Source organism: Ovis canadensis, chromosome 21 (assembly GCF_042477335.2).
Source record: "Ovis canadensis isolate MfBH-ARS-UI-01 breed Bighorn chromosome 21, ARS-UI_OviCan_v2, whole genome shotgun sequence".
Lineage (NCBI taxonomy): Eukaryota > Metazoa > Chordata > Mammalia > Artiodactyla > Bovidae > Ovis > Ovis canadensis.
This window is the reverse complement of record NC_091265.1, coordinates 60949232-60966207: the sequence shown is the minus strand read 5'-3', so window position 1 is coordinate 60966207 and position 16976 is coordinate 60949232. Positions and strand designations below refer to the sequence as shown.

General features: G+C 54.8%; 1 protein-coding gene across 2 annotated transcripts in view; it reads left to right on the top strand.

Annotated features, from left to right (window-relative positions):
• The window catches only part of SPTBN2 (spectrin beta, non-erythrocytic 2), a 40688-nt gene extending 27117 nt beyond the window's left edge, over positions 1-13571 (top strand). For both annotated transcript variants that reach the window (XM_069566358.1, XM_069566359.1), the window contains 20 exons: positions 368-458; positions 698-844; positions 3066-3329; positions 4752-4976; positions 5271-5360; positions 5853-6113; positions 6192-6322; positions 6577-6781; positions 7343-7717; positions 8612-8856; positions 8952-9090; positions 9533-9617; positions 9889-10085; positions 10420-10562; positions 10652-10712; positions 10796-10846; positions 11028-11248; positions 11736-11909; positions 12363-12405; positions 12724-13571. In XM_069566358.1, coding sequence (XP_069422459.1) covers positions 368-458; positions 698-844; positions 3066-3329; positions 4752-4976; positions 5271-5360; positions 5853-6113; positions 6192-6322; positions 6577-6781; positions 7343-7717; positions 8612-8856; positions 8952-9090; positions 9533-9617; positions 9889-10085; positions 10420-10562; positions 10652-10712; positions 10796-10846; positions 11028-11248; positions 11736-11909; positions 12363-12405; positions 12724-12957 — 3382 coding nt within the window. In that variant the 3' untranslated portion in view covers positions 12958-13571. The remainder of the gene's footprint in view (positions 1-367; positions 459-697; positions 845-3065; positions 3330-4751; positions 4977-5270; positions 5361-5852; positions 6114-6191; positions 6323-6576; positions 6782-7342; positions 7718-8611; positions 8857-8951; positions 9091-9532; positions 9618-9888; positions 10086-10419; positions 10563-10651; positions 10713-10795; positions 10847-11027; positions 11249-11735; positions 11910-12362; positions 12406-12723) is intronic.
• Positions 13572-16976: the final 3405 nt, after the last annotated feature.

The window sequence follows — 16976 nt, the reverse complement described above, 5'->3', positions numbered from 1 at the left end:
TAAGGTGGCTAGACACTGGACCTCAGGATTCCTGGGTTGTCACGTGGTTCTCCTGGAAGGTATTGTCCCCACAGGAGGAGAACCGAAAGCATCTAGGTTGGATAGAACAGGGGTTCCCAACCTCCAGATCTAATGCCTGATGATCTGAGGTGCAGCAATGCAATAAAAATAGAAATAAAGTGCTCAGGAAATGTAACGTGTTTAAATCATCCCCAAGCCATCCCCCACCCCCACCCTGGTCCATGGGAAAAAATTATCTTTCACAAAAACAATCCCTGGTGCCAAAAAAGGTTGGGGACTGCTGAATTAGAGGGTCATAACCCTTTCAGAGCAAGTTCAAGGGCTCCACAAAGGCCTGTCGTTACAGACACAAGAAGAATCAAGAAGTGGTGCAGCAGCTTTTGGGCCGTCTTCGGGACAACCGAGAGCAGCAGCACTTCCTACAAGACTGTCACGAGGTGGAGCTCCCTGCCCCCATGTCACCTCTGACACTCCCTGGCCACCCCTTGTCCCCAGCACTCTTGCTCTCTGAGCCTAGAATCAGGCCCCTGCAGTGTGAGCTGAGCGAGTGAACCCTTGCCTGGCTTCTCCCTCGTCCCCCAGCTCCCCAACGCACCCTTGCCCCTTCCGGCCTCACATTTCCCTCCCTCTGAAATGCTCTTTGCCCTCCTCCATCCCCGCTCGCCGCCCTGGCCAGCTGAAGCTCTGGATTGACGAGAAGATGCTGACGGCGCAGGATGTGTCCTACGATGAGGCCCGCAATCTGCACACCAAGTGGCAGAAGCACCAGGCGTTCATGGCCGAGCTGGCCGCCAACAAAGACTGGCTGGACAAGGTGGACAAGGTGAGTGAGGGGATGGCAGCAGCAAGAAGGGAGTGTCCAGGGCCTCCTCCTGTCAGCATCCCAGCCGCCCAGCAGGGGAGGGTCCCGGCTTCAGTATCGGGCTTAGAGATCATGGAGCCCTAGGAGCCAAACCTCCAAGGTCTGGAGGACAAATGTCTTAGGCCTATGGGCCAGTGACTCCAAAACTTTGAAAAAGGACAAATCAGCAGGGAGCCAGCCTGCAGCTTGGGCTTCCTAGGTGGCACTAGTAGTAAAGAATCCGCCTGCCAACCCTAGAGATGTGAGAGACACAGGTTCCATCCCTGGGTCAGGAAGATCCCCTGGAGGAGGGCACAGCAACCCACTCCAGTAGTCTTGCCTGGAGAATTCCATGGACAGTGGAGCCTGGTGGCCTGTGGTCCATAGGATCACAAAGAGACACTACGCAGCCTGCAGCTTTGAGTCAGCATGATATCTATTCATGGTCCAGAAGAGGATGTTACTCTTCAACAGGGTCAGTAAACTTCTGTAAAAGGGGCAGGCGGTAAATATTTTAGTTTCTGCTGCAACTGCTTGACTCTGCCAGTGTCACAAAGCAGCCAAAGAGAATACATAGATGAATGAGCGCAGCTGAGTTCCAATAAAACTTTATTTATAAAGACAAGTGGTGGGCCAGATTTGGCTCTTAGGCCACAGTTTGTCAACTGTGCTTTAGAGTCTTGCTTCCCTGGCACTTGGTCTCCACACCCAGCTCTTCCTCAAGAGCTGAGCACAGGTAAAACGTAATTTCTACTCAGCGAGTATTCCTGGACAACATCCTGTGTGCTCAGCGCTCTGCTAGGTACTGCAAGGTACACAAAAAGACGCTTTCCTTCCCTCAAGGGCGTGACGGTTGGGAAGAGGAAGAGACCAGTGTGGATCTGGTTTCTTCATTTGTTTAGCAAATATTTACTTGGTGCTAGGCCTAGTGCGAGGCCTGGTGTTAGCCACTGAAGGGGAACAAAGGTGATTCCACTGCATGCTCCACCCTCAAGGAATGATGCTGGAGCCAGGATCTGAGACGTGTACATAAACTGCTAAATTCAACCTAAAGCAGAACATAAGGAATGTAATCAGAGAGAGCCCAATAGGCTAAGGAGCGAGATGTGGGAATCCTAGAAGCAGGAGCCTGCAGGGAAGTTCATGAAGGATGGGTAGAATTTGTACAGGCAGAGATGTTGGGGGAAAGATGTTTCTTGGTAGAGAAACCGGAAACCAGGGGTGTGGACATGGGGCACCTGTATGGGGGCAAGGATGCAAGTCCTTCTGGCAGGAGCACAGGATGTGTGAAGGGGCTATGGAGGTGAAAGTGGGCTGGGACATGAAAAACCCCGGTCACCACATAAGGACTGCACAAGAGCGTTGTGCTGAGGGTTGGTGAAGTTACCCAGCTGAGCTTGGCTCTGGCACTCTTCATCCTGGCAGCATATGGAAAACAGCCTGAAGGCAGTGTCTCAGTTCTGTTTACCGAGTAACAAGGCTTCCAGCGCAAGCCACTTCCATGGGAGGTGATCCAGGGAAGCCAGTAAGGGGTGGGGAGACGAGGTGGAGAAGGGAAGGCGGTCAGCGAAGGGTTCGCTACCATGCCAGTGACCCCAGGGGGCACCTGGTGCTCAGTCCTCATGGGACACCTGGGACATCATGTAGAACAGACATAGTTATCCCAGCCAAAGCAAGCACGCCTGATATTCATCCACCAATTTCCTGTCACTGCTTGAGGGCTGCTTTGGGGGGCAGTAACTCCTTGGCACATCCAGGCCACCTGGCATGCAGACCACACCATGCCGCCCTCACCTTTCCAGAAACCAAAGTCCCCAAGCAGAAAGGATGGGAGTGGGGAAACCAGGTGAGACTCGCTCAGTGAAGGGTGATGAGCTGAGAAACGTGGAATGATGGCCAGTGACACGTGACCGTGTGCAATGTGCCACTGGGAACCGCAAGCACCACGGGACACTGGAACTCACAATAAGGAGAGAGTGCAGTGGCCTCTGAACCAAGACAAGGTCTGACCTTGAAGAAGGCAGGAGGGTTTACTCAGCAGCGAGGGTAGGGTCGTTTAGGAAGCTTGGAGAACACCCAAGAACTTGGTGTGGTTGCCCTCACTTCAGGTCTCTGCTGTCCTTTGGATCTCTTTCTGCTATTGGCCTGTGAAGTTCAGTGGCATCTAATTCTGACACTGACCCCTTCCTTGTCGCACACACAGGAAGGGCGGGAGCTGACTCTGGAAAAGCCAGAGCTGAAAGCTCTGGTGTGGGAGAAGCTGGAGGACCTGCACCGGCGCTGGGACGAGCTGGAGACCACCACCCAGGCCAAAGCCCGCAGCCTCTTTGATGCCAACCGAGCTGAGCTGTTTGCCCAGAGCTGCTCCGCCCTGGAGAGCTGGCTGGAGAGCCTGCAGGCCCAGCTGCACTCGGATGACTACGGCAAGGACCTCACCAGCGTCAACATCCTGCTCAAGAAGCAGCAGGTATGCTGTGGGCCTTTGGTGGGGCTGGTGAACGGCAAAAGAGGAGATGGGAGTCAGTAGCTCTTGAGATTCACGAGGCCATTCCCAGGCCTCACAGACAACATCTTAACAGGCATCTTTCAAAGCAATTTCCATGGGTCACCAGTGTTGGAATCTCTAGGAATGTGTGTCAGTCAGAGTAAAGTTGGGAGACGGGCAGCACATTCTAACTTGAACAAGGAAATTTTAGGGGAAAGAACTCTTAATTAATAAAAGGTGGTTACCTCCCAATGAGGTAAAAAGAACTCCAAAGCAAGGGTCAGAAAAAAACTTTTCTGTAAATGACCAAATGATATTGGGTTGGCCAAAAAGTTTGTCCTGCTTTCTCTAAGATGTTTTGGGAAAATCCAAACAAATCTAGTATTTTGAGTTTTAAGGGTCATACGGTCTCTGTTGGATGAGATGGTTAGATGGCATCACCGACTTACTGGACATGAACTTAAGCAAACCCCGGAGATGGTGAAGGACAGGGAAGCCCGGCGTGCTGCAGTCCATGGGGTCGCAAAGAGTCAGACACGACTTAGTGATTGAACAACAACAACAAAAGTCTCTGTCGTAACTGTTCAACTCTGTCCTTGTAGGGTAAAAGCAGCCACAGGTGATGTGTAAAAGAATAGTGTGGTGTGTGCCAATAAAACTTTATTTACAAAAACAGGCAGGGGACAGGGTTTGTTGATCCCTGCTCTGATGAATACAGGAATAGCAAATGTAGGGAAGAGCTGTGTCCCTAGGACTGGGGAGGGGGTCCCCAGGAAGGACTGAGATGCCCTCCCCCTACCCCAAGGCTGAGTTTCAGACCTTATTGGAGAAGGCATAGGCCTGCTGGATGGCGTAGAAATTTGCTGGGGTATCATAAACCAGAGAGGTCTGAAGCTGGCAGGCCAAAGCTGGACGGCATGGCACTGGGATGCCAGCAAAACTTGCTGTGGGGTAAGAGCCACCGGGTCGCCTATACTTCATGCTATAGGAGCTAGAAGAAAAACAGGCTGGAGCCATAAATAGAAGCCCATGCCTCGCCTTTTCTTAGTGGTGTCCCTCCAGCGCCCTCTATGGACAAGTCCTAGTACTGCACCAGCTGACCAAGGAAAAATCTTTACAGGGTCAGGTTCCAAGACTCAAAATGGGCAAAGGTGTACTTGAAACTGAGATGGATTGGAGAAGACCAAGAGACCATAAGTTGATAACTGGCACAGATATCACACCCCCTGGATTCTTAGATATATTGAAGTTTGAGATCGATTGATGTAGGCCAGGAAGAGATACTCTCCCTAGATTGAGCTGTATCGATAAGAATTCATGATCAGCTTGATACAGACTAGTGTCTCCGCTGACTTTGAAGGTGGAAGCACGGTGCTAACATCTGCTTCCTCTTCCTGTCGGCAGATGCTGGAAAGGGAGATGGCTGTGCGAGAGAAGGAGGTGGAGGCGATCCAGGCGCAGGCAAAAGCGCTGGCCCAGGAAGACCAGGGTGCAGGGGAGGTGGAGAGGACCTCGAGGGCAGTGGAGGAGAAGTTCAGGGCCCTGTGCCAGCCCATGGAGGAGCGCTGCCGGCGCCTGCAGGCCTCCCGCGAGCAGCACCAGTTCCACCGGGACGTGGAGGATGAGATCGTGAGTCTCCGGGACCTGGGACCGGGTTAGAGTCTCCATCGGGGTATACGGCCCCCTGCCTTTGGCTTTCTGTCTCCTTGCTGGGTGCTGGGGGTGAGTGCCAGCAGGGCTCTGTTGTTTCTTCCCTTGGGCATTGGAAGTCAACCCTCTAGCAACACCCAGGGATACCCTCTAGGCCCCTTCCCCCAGAACCAGAGCCCTGGAAAACCTTCCACCGGGAACCCCTTCCCAGCCAACCCCTGGCTCTTACTTTGCCCTCCGGACCTCCACGGACCCCTCCTCTTTCTCATCCAGTTGTGGGTGACGGAGCGGCTACCCATGGCTAGCTCCATGGAACACGGCAAGGACCTGCCCAGTGTCCAGCTCCTCATGAAGAAGAACCAGGTGAGGCAGAGCCTAAAGGCAAAAGAAGGGGTCCCAAGAGCCTCCCGAGACTTGAATGTTTGTTTGTTTGGCTGCCCTGGGGTCTTAGTTGCAACTCTTAGTTGCAGTATGTAGGATCTAGTTCCCTGACCAGAGATTGAACCCAGGCGCCCTGCATCAGGAGCACTGAGGCTTAGCCACTAGACCACCAGGGAAGTCTGAAAAGTTTGTTTTCTTGAGACCTGGGGTTTCCTTCGCTGCCCCTGATGCTGGGCATAATCCGAGACTTCAGTGGGTCTCCTTTCCTTGCCTCAGGAGGGTGGGTTCCCCTAGTAGTAGATCCTGTGGATTGAAGGGGCACCTTCGTCACATCCTTGGGCCAGAAAAGAGGGGAAGTGAAGAGGACTCAGGGAGGATGAGAAGCAGAAGTGTGAAGGGGGGCTTGTGTGGAGTAAGTGTAGGGTGAGGGGCCCTCAGCAAGCCTTGCAGCATCTCCTCTGTTGCTGCGGACAGACGCTACAGAAGGAGATTCAGGGCCATGAGCCCCGGATTGCGGACCTGACGGAGCGGCAGCGCACTCTGGGCACGGCAGCAGCAGGCCCTGAGCTGGCGGAGCTCCAGGAAATGTGGAAGCGCCTGGGCCATGAGCTGGAGCTGCGAGGGAAGCGACTGGAGGAGGCCCTGCGGGCCCAGCAGTTCTACCGCGATGCCGCAGAGGCTGAGGCCTGGATGGGCGAGCAGGAGTTACACATGATGGGCCAGGAGAAGGCCAAGGTGAGAGCCGGGGCAGAGCTCAGGCTGCGTCTTTCCTCCCCCGACCCTTACCCCTGCTGCCCCTGTCCCCTTCCCCAGGACGAGCTGAGCGCCCAGGCGGAGGTGAAGAAGCATCAGGTATTGGAACAAGCCCTGGCCGACTATGCCCAGACCATTCACCAGCTGGCAGCCAGCAGCCAAGACATGATTGACCACGAGCATCCAGAGAGGCGAGTACAGCAGGCAGCAAGGGGGCCAGTCCCCAGGGCTGTAGTGGGGAGGGGTGGGGAGGAGAGGGACGGGGAGTGGGCAGCCAGGTTCAGGAAGGCCAGGATACTACAGAGCCTTCTGACTTGTGTGTGTACAGAACCATCTAGAAAGCTGGGGAAGCGGGGATATGTCAAGTCGTTGGGGGCCCAAGAGGGCCAGGACTCCAGGGGCTAGGCCAGGGGTCAGAGCGGTGCGTCCTCTCCACGCCTCGCAGCACCCGGCTGTCGATCCGCCAAGCCCAGGTGGACAAGCTGTACGCCAGCCTGAAGGAGCTGGCGGGTGAGCGGCGGGAGCGTCTGCAAGAGCACCTCCGGCTGTGCCAGCTGCGCCGGGAGCTGGATGACCTGGAGCAGTGGATCCAGGAGCGCGAGGTGGTGGCCGCCTCGCACGAGCTAGGCCAGGACTACGAGCACGTGACTGTGAGTGCAGGGAGGACGGCAGCCACACGTGGGCTTCCCGGGGGAGGGCTAGCGCCTCATCCTGGGTGGAGCCCCAAGGGGCAGGGGCGAAAGACCAGGGGGTGCAGATGCTGTTCGTTGAGTTTTGAGGTGTTTCGTTCAAAAAATTGTGCAGAGAGGAGGAGGCAGGACTGCACATAGACGTGGGCAAGAGGAGAGTGACCAGTCACTCTTTTCCAACAGAACTCAGCAGTATAGGGGGCGTGAGGTTCCTCTCCATGGTTTGGGGGTGGGGGTTTGAACCCTCACTGGTGCAGAAATACAGACCGTACTTAGGGTATCCTTGTCAGAAGACTAAAGGTTTCAAGCACCCCTTTACTGGGGGCTGGAGGCTGGGGGCATCTGTCAAATGCAGGGTCAGTGGGTACCAGTTGCTTTTGCTCACCAACTTGGCCCTACTGAAGTGGCCCAGGGTGAGAAGTGGGTTTTCAGTGTGAAAGGACTTGCCCCCCACCGCCCCCGAGGTAGGTACCACTCCCTCCAGCCTTACAGCATTGTCCGGGCAACGGCTTCCTTCACCAGATGCTCCGGGACAAATTCCGCGAGTTCTCGCGGGACACGAGCACCATCGGCCAGGAGCGGGTGGATGGCGCCAACGCGCTGGCCAACGGGCTCATCACCGGGGGCCACGCCGCCCGGGCCACGGTGGCCGAGTGGAAGGACAGCCTCAACGAGGCCTGGGCTGACCTGCTGGAGCTGCTGGACACGCGGGGCCAGGTGCTGGCGGCCGCACACGAGCTGCAGCGCTTCCTGCACGGGGCGCGCCAAGCACTGGCGCGCGTGCAGCACAAGCAGCAGCAGCTTCCCGACGGGACCGGCCGGGACCTCAATGCCGCCGAGGCCCTGCAGCGCCGACACTGTGCCTTCGAGCACGACATCCAGGCCCTCAGCGCCCAGGTCTGACCCAAGTGTGGGTGGGGGCGACGGTGTCTTAGGGAACACTCGGTGGGGAATGTGGCGGGGGTACTGGAGGGTGGGCATGCCCTGAAGGGCCACATAGGGATGCGCTTAGAATGCTTCCAGCGAGCCGTCTCTGGCCAGGGGACATCTAGCTACCATGTCCACACCTGGAGTGACAAGGCTCTTTGAGGGCCCGTGACATTTTCTTTTTTTTAATTTATTTTTATTTTTGGCTGCACTGGGTCTTTGTTGCTGCGTGCAGGCTTTCTCTAGTTGTGGCAAATGGGGGCTGCTCTTCGTTGCAGAGCACAGCATGTGGGACCTTCCTGGACCAGGGGTGGAACCCAGGTCCCCTGCATTGGCAGGTGGACTCTTAACCACCAGGGAAGTCCGGCCCCATGACATTTTCAAATGGTTCCAGGAGCTAGAAGATTCTTCCCTTTGTACTAAAATCCATCTGTTGCTCCCACTCAGGCATTAGCCCTACAAAAAATAAGCATAGATCCTTCCTCCAGCCATTTAAACCCAGGAGGGCCCCCCTCACCCAAGTCCTTTCTTTAGGCTGAAAATCTCTTTCTAGCAATCTCTGAGGTCTTCCACATGCTGGACAGGCTTCTGAAAGCTCAACCAGCTAGTGGCCCTTTTAAAGCGTTGACCCCCAGGCTAAGCCCAGGCCCCACAGTAGGGCTCCACAGGGCAGCATGTGACAGGGCTGACTCTGAGTACCAGCCCCCATCTTTCCCAGTGGCCCCCTCACCTCCACCCCACCCCTCCCCCTGCTTCCCCAGCTGGTGAAGTGGGCAGGAGGTGAAGAGCAGAGGCCAGGGCCAAGGGGGCTGCAGCCCCTCGGAGTCTCCCGGCTTGCCTTAACTTTGACCTGGGCCCCTGCAGGTCCAGCAGGTGCAGGACGACGGCCACCGGCTCCAGAAGGCCTACGCCGGCGACAAGGCCGAGGAGATCGGCCGCCACATGCAGGCCGTGGCTGAGGCCTGGGCGCAGCTTCAGGGGAGCTCCGCTGCCCGCCGCCAGCTGCTGCTGGACACCACGGACAAGTTCCGCTTCTTCAAGGCCGTCCGGGAGCTGATGCTGTGGATGGACGGGGTGAACCTGCAGATGGATGCCCAGGAGCGGCCCCGGTGAGACCCACAGTGCCTGGTTGCCTCCAAGGGCTACGGGTTCGTGGCTGGGAGAGGGTGGTGGGCAGCAGGTGATGCGGTCTCTGTGCCCCCAGGGACGTGTCTTCTGCAGACCTGGTCATCAAGAACCACCAAGGCATCAAGGCCGAGATTGAGGCCAGGGCCGACCGCTTCTCCTCCTGTGTCGACATGGGGCAGGGGCTGCTGGCCAGGAGCCACTATGCAGCAGAGGAGGTGGGTGAGGCCTGGGCAGAGCTGGTCACCCTTACCGGGGAGGCCTGAATGCTAGGTTCTCCTCGGAGTCTTCCTGCTTCTTCTCATTCTTTCTGTGCTGAAACCTTTCACCGTCCCCTCAGGGTTGTTCAGGGATTTCCCCATTTGATTTTTCTGTCTGCCTCTTGAAATCAAAAAACACCAGTGAGGACTTACCATACGGCACATGGAATTCTGGTCAATGTTGTGTGGTGGCCTGGATGGGAGGGGGGTTGGGGGCAGAATGGATACACGTGTATGTGTGGCTGAGTCCCTTTGCTGTTCACCCAAAACTGCCACAACACCGTTCATCAGCTATACCCCAATACAAAATAAACAGTTAAAAAAAAGATATCATTAGTAAGACCCCCAGGGGCCCTGGAAAGGCCCTGCTGAGTGCTAATTCCCATCTCTGCCTCCCCAGATCTCAGAGAAGCTGTCTCAGCTTCAAGCACGGCGTCAAGAGACAGCTGACAAGTGGCAGGAGAAGATGGACTGGCTGCAGCTCGGTGAGCCGCTGTAGAAAACCAATTGGGGGCTCTGGGCCCTGGGGGAGGCACGAGGGGACCTTGTACCCTGTAGTTTCCAGAGTAGGTGAGACCAGGAATCCTGGGCGTGGAACCCAAGAGCCCTGCCCCGGGCATGCCTGGCTCTGCTCTGAGCTCCTGCTCTGGGGTGGTGTCCTTCTCGGTGGCCCTGTTCCCAAAGCTGCTGTAGCCCTAGTGCCCTGCTGTTGCCCACTCTGACTTGCCACCTCTCTGCAACCCGACCTCCCTGCAGTTTTGGAGGTGCTGGTGTTCGGGAGAGATGCAGGTGTGGCGGAGGCTTGGCTGTGTAGTCAGGAACCACTGGTGCGAAGTGCTGAGCTGGGCTGCACGGTCGATGAAGTCGAGAGCCTCATCAAGCGGCATGAGGCCTTCCAGAAGTCCGCGGTGGCCTGGGAGGAGCGGTTCAGCGCGCTGGAGAAGCTCACGGCGGTGAGGGCAACCAGGACCCCAGGAACACCGGCCCCCTCCCTCTGCCCCAGGCCCTGCACACTCTCCTGCATGAAGAGGACATTTCTCCTCTTTCCATTACTCCAGGCTCTCCCAGATGTGAGCTGAAGGTACCCTGTGGTCACCTCACCTCTGGGAGCCATCATTTTCCCTGAGTGCCACTAAGAGACAGCATCTCCCCCACGGCTCCTCATCCCCACCTTCTTCTGGTTTTCTCTTCTCCATCCTTCCTGTTTCGTCAGACTAGAGCTGAGACACTTCAGCTTTCCCCAACGCCCCGGACCTTCTATGTTCTGACCTCAGAATTTCTTGGCAGCTGGAGGAACAGGAGAAGGAGCGGAAAAGAAAGAGGGAGGAAGAGGAACGGAGGAAGCTGCCCCCTCCTCCAGAACCCCCGGCCAGTCCACCCGAAGGGCACCTGGTGGACAGCCACACGGCCCCTGCTGCTCCCCGGGACGGGTGAGAGCTGGGACACCTGAGGGAGGAAAAGGAGGCTGAGCCAGAGTCACCCCACCACTTAGCGTTCTCTGTCGCCCCTGCCGTTCCAGAGCACACCCCCGCCTGCCGGCCAGTGTGAACGGCGTCTGCACAGATGCAGAGGGCCCCCAGGTGAGTCCTCCCATCCGAGCACCCTGTCAGAATCTTAGCCCCTCCCCGTCTCGTGTCTGCTTAACAGCGTCTTCTCCTTACAGCCCCTGATAGAACAGCAGAGACTTGAGCAGGGTGGCCTCCCAGAAGGGCCTGTGAGTTACTCCTGGGGGTGTGGGTGTTGATAACTAGGAGATAAGGGATGCAAAGGGGTGTGAGCCGGGCGGTGGGGACACTGGAGTCAGGAGAGGGCAGAGATTCACCGGAAACATGGGGGTGGGAAGACCCGCTCCTGGACTTCAAGCTTCACACCCTTCAAGCCAGATGTCTCCACAGGGGTCCGGTGCTGGGGACGAGGCCAACGGGCCACGGGGAGAGAAGCAGGCCCGGACACGGGGCCCGACCCCTCCGATAATGCCCCAGAGCAGGTCATCCGAGTCCGCCCGGGTCGCCACCTTGCCCACTCGAGGCCCAGAGCTCTCCGCCCAGGAACAGATGGAGGGGCTGCTGTGCCGCAAACAGGAGATGGAGGCCTTTGGCAAGAAGGCCGCCAACAGGTACTGGGTCTGGCCACGTGGCGCGGAGGCCCCTTCGGCTCCTGGTTCTAGACAGGCTTGCCCAGAACCTCTTCCTAGATTGGGGGAAGGGGTAGGACTCAGGAGCAGTGTGGGGCCTGGGTGGGGGTGGGAGGGCCGGGAAACTATAAACAAGATGGGCCTAAGGTGGCACTAGTGTTAAAGAACCCGCCTGCCAGTGCAGGACATGAGAGAGGTGGGTTCGATCCCTGGGTCAGGAAGATCCCCTGGAGGAGGGCATGGCAACCCACTCCAGTATTCTTGCCTGGAGAATCCCCTTGGACAGAGGAGCCTGGTGGGCTACAGTCCATAGGGTCGCAAAGAGACACGACTGAAGCAACTTAGCAATGACAGGAGTGGCCCTGGGAGTCCTGGGACCACCAGGCTGTTCCCAGGGTGGCTGGCCCGTCAAAGGCCGGTCAGGCCCCTGCGTTTCCTCCTCACCTGCACCACGCTCCCCACCCCCCAGGTCGTGGCAGAACGTGTACTGTGTCCTGCGGCGTGGGAGCCTTGGCTTTTACAAGGATGCAAAGGCAGCCAGTGCAGGAGTGCCGTACCACGGAGAAGTGCCTGTCAGCCTGGCCAGGGCCCAGGGCAGCGTGGCCTTTGATTATCGAAAGCGCAAGCATGTCTTCAAGCTGGGGTAGGAATGGGCGGGCGGGAGGCTCCCAGTGATACAGACGCGAGGGCACTGGGCCAGGCGTTTGGGAACAGCAACATCGACGAGGGAGAGGCGGGGGCTCTGGTTGTGCTCACACACAGGGTAGCGGGAGCACCACGGCGCAGGCCTGACAAGCTGAGCAGTATCCTGCAGGAGAGAGGTGTCGGCACTGCCCTGTCTCTGGGTCCTCTGGGCCTGCCCCTGCCTGCCAGCCGGCCGGGGGCGGAAGTGAGCGTGCCCTCCGTCCTCGGCAGCCAATCAGGAAAGAGCTGCTTTGGCCCCACCCCCGGTCCTGAGACTCGTGCAGAAAGGGTCTAGACTAGTTGGCTCTGAGCATCCGGGCCCATTCTCCCGTCTGGTCTCTGGGCGATAAGGCCGTCTCGCTGGCCGGTCAGAGTCTCAGCTCTGCCCTGAGTTTTCTCTCTTTCCCAACAGCTTACAAGATGGGAAGGAATATCTGTTCCAGGCCAAGGATGAGGTGAGCTATCCCCTTCCCCCTGCCCCCTTTCCTCCGTGCTGCCTTGAAGCCATTCAGATGTACTCTTTATCTCCTCACCTCTCTCTCATTTTGTCTGAAGTGTCTCCTTCTTTGATATCGGACAACCCATGTTGTGCCAACTGGATGTTTGTGAAGGCTGCGCCAAAACATGTTTCCTCCCTTAAAGGGGTCTTTTTCTCCAGACAGATGGGGCAGGCATCTCTGCCTCCTCTCTTACCCTTCCCCACTGAGTGCGAGCCACAGCCGCCAGTAGCGCAGCCTCCAAGCTGACCAGGTGTCTTTCTGCGCCCCATGCAGGCAGAGATGAGCTCGTGGCTGAGGGTGGTGAATGCAGCCATTGCCACTGCATCCTCTGCCTCCGGAGAGCCTGAAGAGCCAGCGGTGCCCAGTGCCACGCGAGGCATGACCCGGGCCATGACCATGCCCCCGGTGTCACCGGCCGGGGCTGAGGCACCTGTCGTGCTTCGCAGCAAGGATGGCAGAGAACGAGAACGAGAAAAGCGCTTCAGCTTCTTCAAGAAGAACAAGTAGTTGGGGGCAAGACTCCCAAGCCAGCTCCCTCCCTCTGTCCAGGAAACTGCCAGGGACCGTGGACAAGAATCACCCTCTTGTCAGGACAACTGCCTGCTGCTAGGGTCTGTTGCCAAGGTCAACCCATCACCAGGAACTGTCTCTGGGGACAAGTCAGTGTTCCCAAAGGCAACCCTTCTTTTCTGCTATTTAATTCTAGACTGGTGGTGGGGCCCAGGCAACCCCCAATTCCACTCCTCCTCCTCCCCTCTTTCCCCAGCCTTATGCCTCTGTCCCCACCACGGGCGCAGGCAGCGCCACACCCTCTACGAGGCCATGTGGGGAATGCCTCCCCTGCCCAGGGTCATTCTCCCACCACAGCTGGGGCACGCCATCCAGTCCTCGCCCCTGGGGACCAGCCAGGAACCTCTCAGAGCGGAAGCAGGACCTGGGGGCTAGATTGCCAGATGACGGGTCAGAAACTCCGAAGCTGCCCCTTCCCATCCTCCCTCGTCCTCTGACTCAAGCAGCCCCTCCATCTCCGGCAACTCTCGACAGCTTCCAAGTGTGAGTTGTCTGGGGCCAATCACAGCCTTGAGTCTGGCCAAGGAGGTGATTAAACAGCTCAGCTTCTCTTACTGCCTCTGGGTGTCTTTGATTTCCTGACCACAAACCTCTCTAGCCGTGCCCAAGTTCTTCCCTCTGGCCCAGATCTCCTGGGTGTCAGGTGTCCACCAGCATCCAAGCCCACCGAGAACCACATTATTCTGTGAGCCTCCCTACCATGGTCTCATTTCCCCATGGTAATAACCTCCACTTTGCTGGGTTGACCAATGTCAAGCCTCTTTTTAGACCAGAGAAGATCCCCATGACGTTAACAAGCAGTATTCCTGTTAGAAGGCAGTGAAGGACTGCTGCTGTGGTGCACAACTTTCTTCACTCATGATTCTCCCAACTGTTTTAAAAAATGGAAGGCGGGGGGGCTTCCCTAGGGGGTCAGTAGCGAAGACGCCATGCTCGCCATGCATGGGGCCTGGGTTTGGTCCCTGGTCAGGGAACTAGATCCCATATGCTGCAACAAAGATTGAATATCCCATGTGTCACAACTAAGACCGAGCAAAGCCAAATAAGGTTTTTTTTTTTTTTTTTTTTTTTAAAAAGGAAGGCGGTAGAGCCCTGTCACAACCTAGTATCAGCCACAGCTTAGCCTGACAGTGGAAAGTGGAACATACAGGCAGTGAGTACTGGCCCCACCTTCTGTCTCGATGGAGAGGACCCCAATAAGGGGTCAAGGGAGTTCAGGTTCTCAATCTACTGACCAGTAGAAGGGTATCACCCTGGGAAGCCATGAGGCACCTCCTAAGTGCATAAACAAACACACAGGAAAATGTATTCTAGATCCAGTGAGGTATTAAAGTAGATGACTTTCCCCGTTGTTTCTGGCTCGGCCACTGAGGGTTTCAGGGCAATAGTATTTGCCTTGGGCTCCTATAGGAAAAGCTTTGCTCTTTCATTGTTTCCCATCCATATACAAACAACCATTTTCGGGGCTCAGAGATCTTTCCAGGAAAGCAGCCCCATTGTTAGCATAGTAGGGCAAGGGCCCTAGCTGAGCAGACCCTCCCATCAGCCATGATAAAGACAGGGTCAGGTGTGTGCAGGCCCAGAAAGTTCCCAAACATGAGCTGTAGTAGATCAGACAGCTCACAGGATAATTACCACTTTCTCTCAAGAAGAGCAGACTCAGTACTTCAAAGCAGACATGTGATAACATAACTGAAACAATCTGTCGTGAGGCATCAGCACTACACGGACACCTTCTTTTGTTCTCCAGGTATAACTGTGAGAGCTCCACTGTAGGAAGAGAAACTCACACGCTGTGGGGTGCTCAGGGAGTCTGGGTGGATGCACTCCTTGGTGGCAAGCCTGGGCATTGGGAGAGACAGCAATAATTGGAGATTTTAGAAGGAAAAAAATGTGTATTAGAGTGAAAAACCAGTGGAGAAATTAGCGTTTTAACTCGTAAACAGGGCAGCCAAGTGAAGCAGTCCTGCGGAATGCAGTCAGCCATAGTGAGTGGAAATGTAATAAACCTATGGTTTGAGCATTTACATACACATGGTAGCCGACGCTACCACGAATCCTTAAGGACAGGACATAGAAGAGGATAAGCATAAAGTCAGGAAGTTAAGTCTCGTAAGGGAGATACCTTCGGAAACGAGTGGACGAAAGTTCCAGGAAGGATGAAAGAATGCGATGGAGCAGTGATGGATATGAGGCAGATTAGAGCACAAAAATACAATAATGCAGGCTCCACAAATCAATGGGGAAATAGGGACAGACGAAAATGGATTAATTATTTAGAGGAAAATGTTTGCATTCTTACCTAACCCCACTTCCAAGGGCAAACTCGAGATCTGTGCTGACCAGTGTGGCAGGCACGAGTCACGTGCAGCCACTGAGCGTGTGAAATCCGGCTAGTCCGACTGAGCTGTGCTGTAAGTGTAGAATGCCTTCTGGTTTTTGAAGAACGCAAAGGAAAAAAGAATTTAAAACGTCTCAATAATTTGTATTTGATGATACGTTGCAATCTTTTAGCTATATTGGATCTCAAAAATATTAAAGTCATTTCAACTGTTTCCTTTTGCTTCTTAAATGTGTTTACTAGAAAATTTTGTATATGTTTCTCACATTATATTTCTATTTGGATAGCACTGCTCTAAATGGACTACAGGCCTGAATGTAAAAGGTAAAAACATTAATGTTAATAGAAGGAAATGTAGGTGAATATACTTAAGACCCAAGAGGACAGAAAAAGGCCATTCTGTACAAAACTTCAAAAGCACACACTTTAAGGCAAAAATTGATTGTCAATCACATTAACAAATTAAGGATTTCTGTTCAATGAAGGACTCCATGGACAAAATTAATAATTTCGTAGGATGAGAGAAGATACTTGAAACTGACCTCTGGTGACCTCAGCCTACAGCAGCTTGGAGTGGGGCTTGGGTTCCCAGCCAGAGACTGAGGCTGGGTCGCAGCGCTGAGAGCACCAAATCCTAGCCACTAGACCAATGGTCAGTGACAAGGGCCCTGGTCCTTCAGCTTTGCAGAAAAAAATTCCCATAAAGACAGAAAGTAATGAAAAAGGTAACGTGTTTCTATTAGGAGGAAAGGGGGTACAATACATGGCAGAAAGCGAAGAACTAAAGAGTCTCTTGATGAAAGTGAAAGGTGAGAGTGAAAAAGTTGGCTTAAAACTCAATATTCAAATAACAAAGATCATGGTATCCAGTCCCATCACTTCATGGCAAATAGATAGGGAAACAATGGAGACAGTGATAGACTTTACTTTCTTGGGCTCCAAAATCACTGCAGATTGTGACTGCAGCCATAAAATTAAAAGACACTTGCTCCTTGGAAGAAAAGCTATGACCAACCTAGACAGCATATTAAAAAGCAGAGACATTACTTTGCCAACAAAGGTCTGTCTAGTCAAAGCTATGGTGTTTCCAGTAGTCATGTATGGATGTGAGAGTTGGACTATAAAGAAATCTGAGTGGCAAAGAATTGATGCTTTTAAACTGTGGTGTGGGAGAAGATTCTTGAGAGTCCCTTGGACTGCAAGGAGATCCAACCAGTCCATCCTAAAAGAAATGAGTTCTGAATATTCATTGGAAGGACTGATGCTGAAGCTGAAGCTCTAATACCTTGGCCACCTGGTGTGAAGAACTGACTCATTGGAAAAGACCCTGATGCTGGGAAAGATTGAAGGCGGGAGGAGAAGGGGACAACAGAGGATGAGATGGTTGGATGGATATGAGTTTGAGTAAGCTCCATAACTCAGTAACCCTAGCTTGAGAAGTTGGTGACGAACAGGGAAGCCTGGTGTGCTGCAGTCCATGGAGTTGCAAAGAATTGGACACAACTGAGCAACTGAACTGACTGACACTGGACACACAGATGGACTCAGAGAGCATGTTGCTGAGTTGCATCCTTGTGGCAGTTTGAATTACTTTCATGGGGCATTTCTTTCAGAT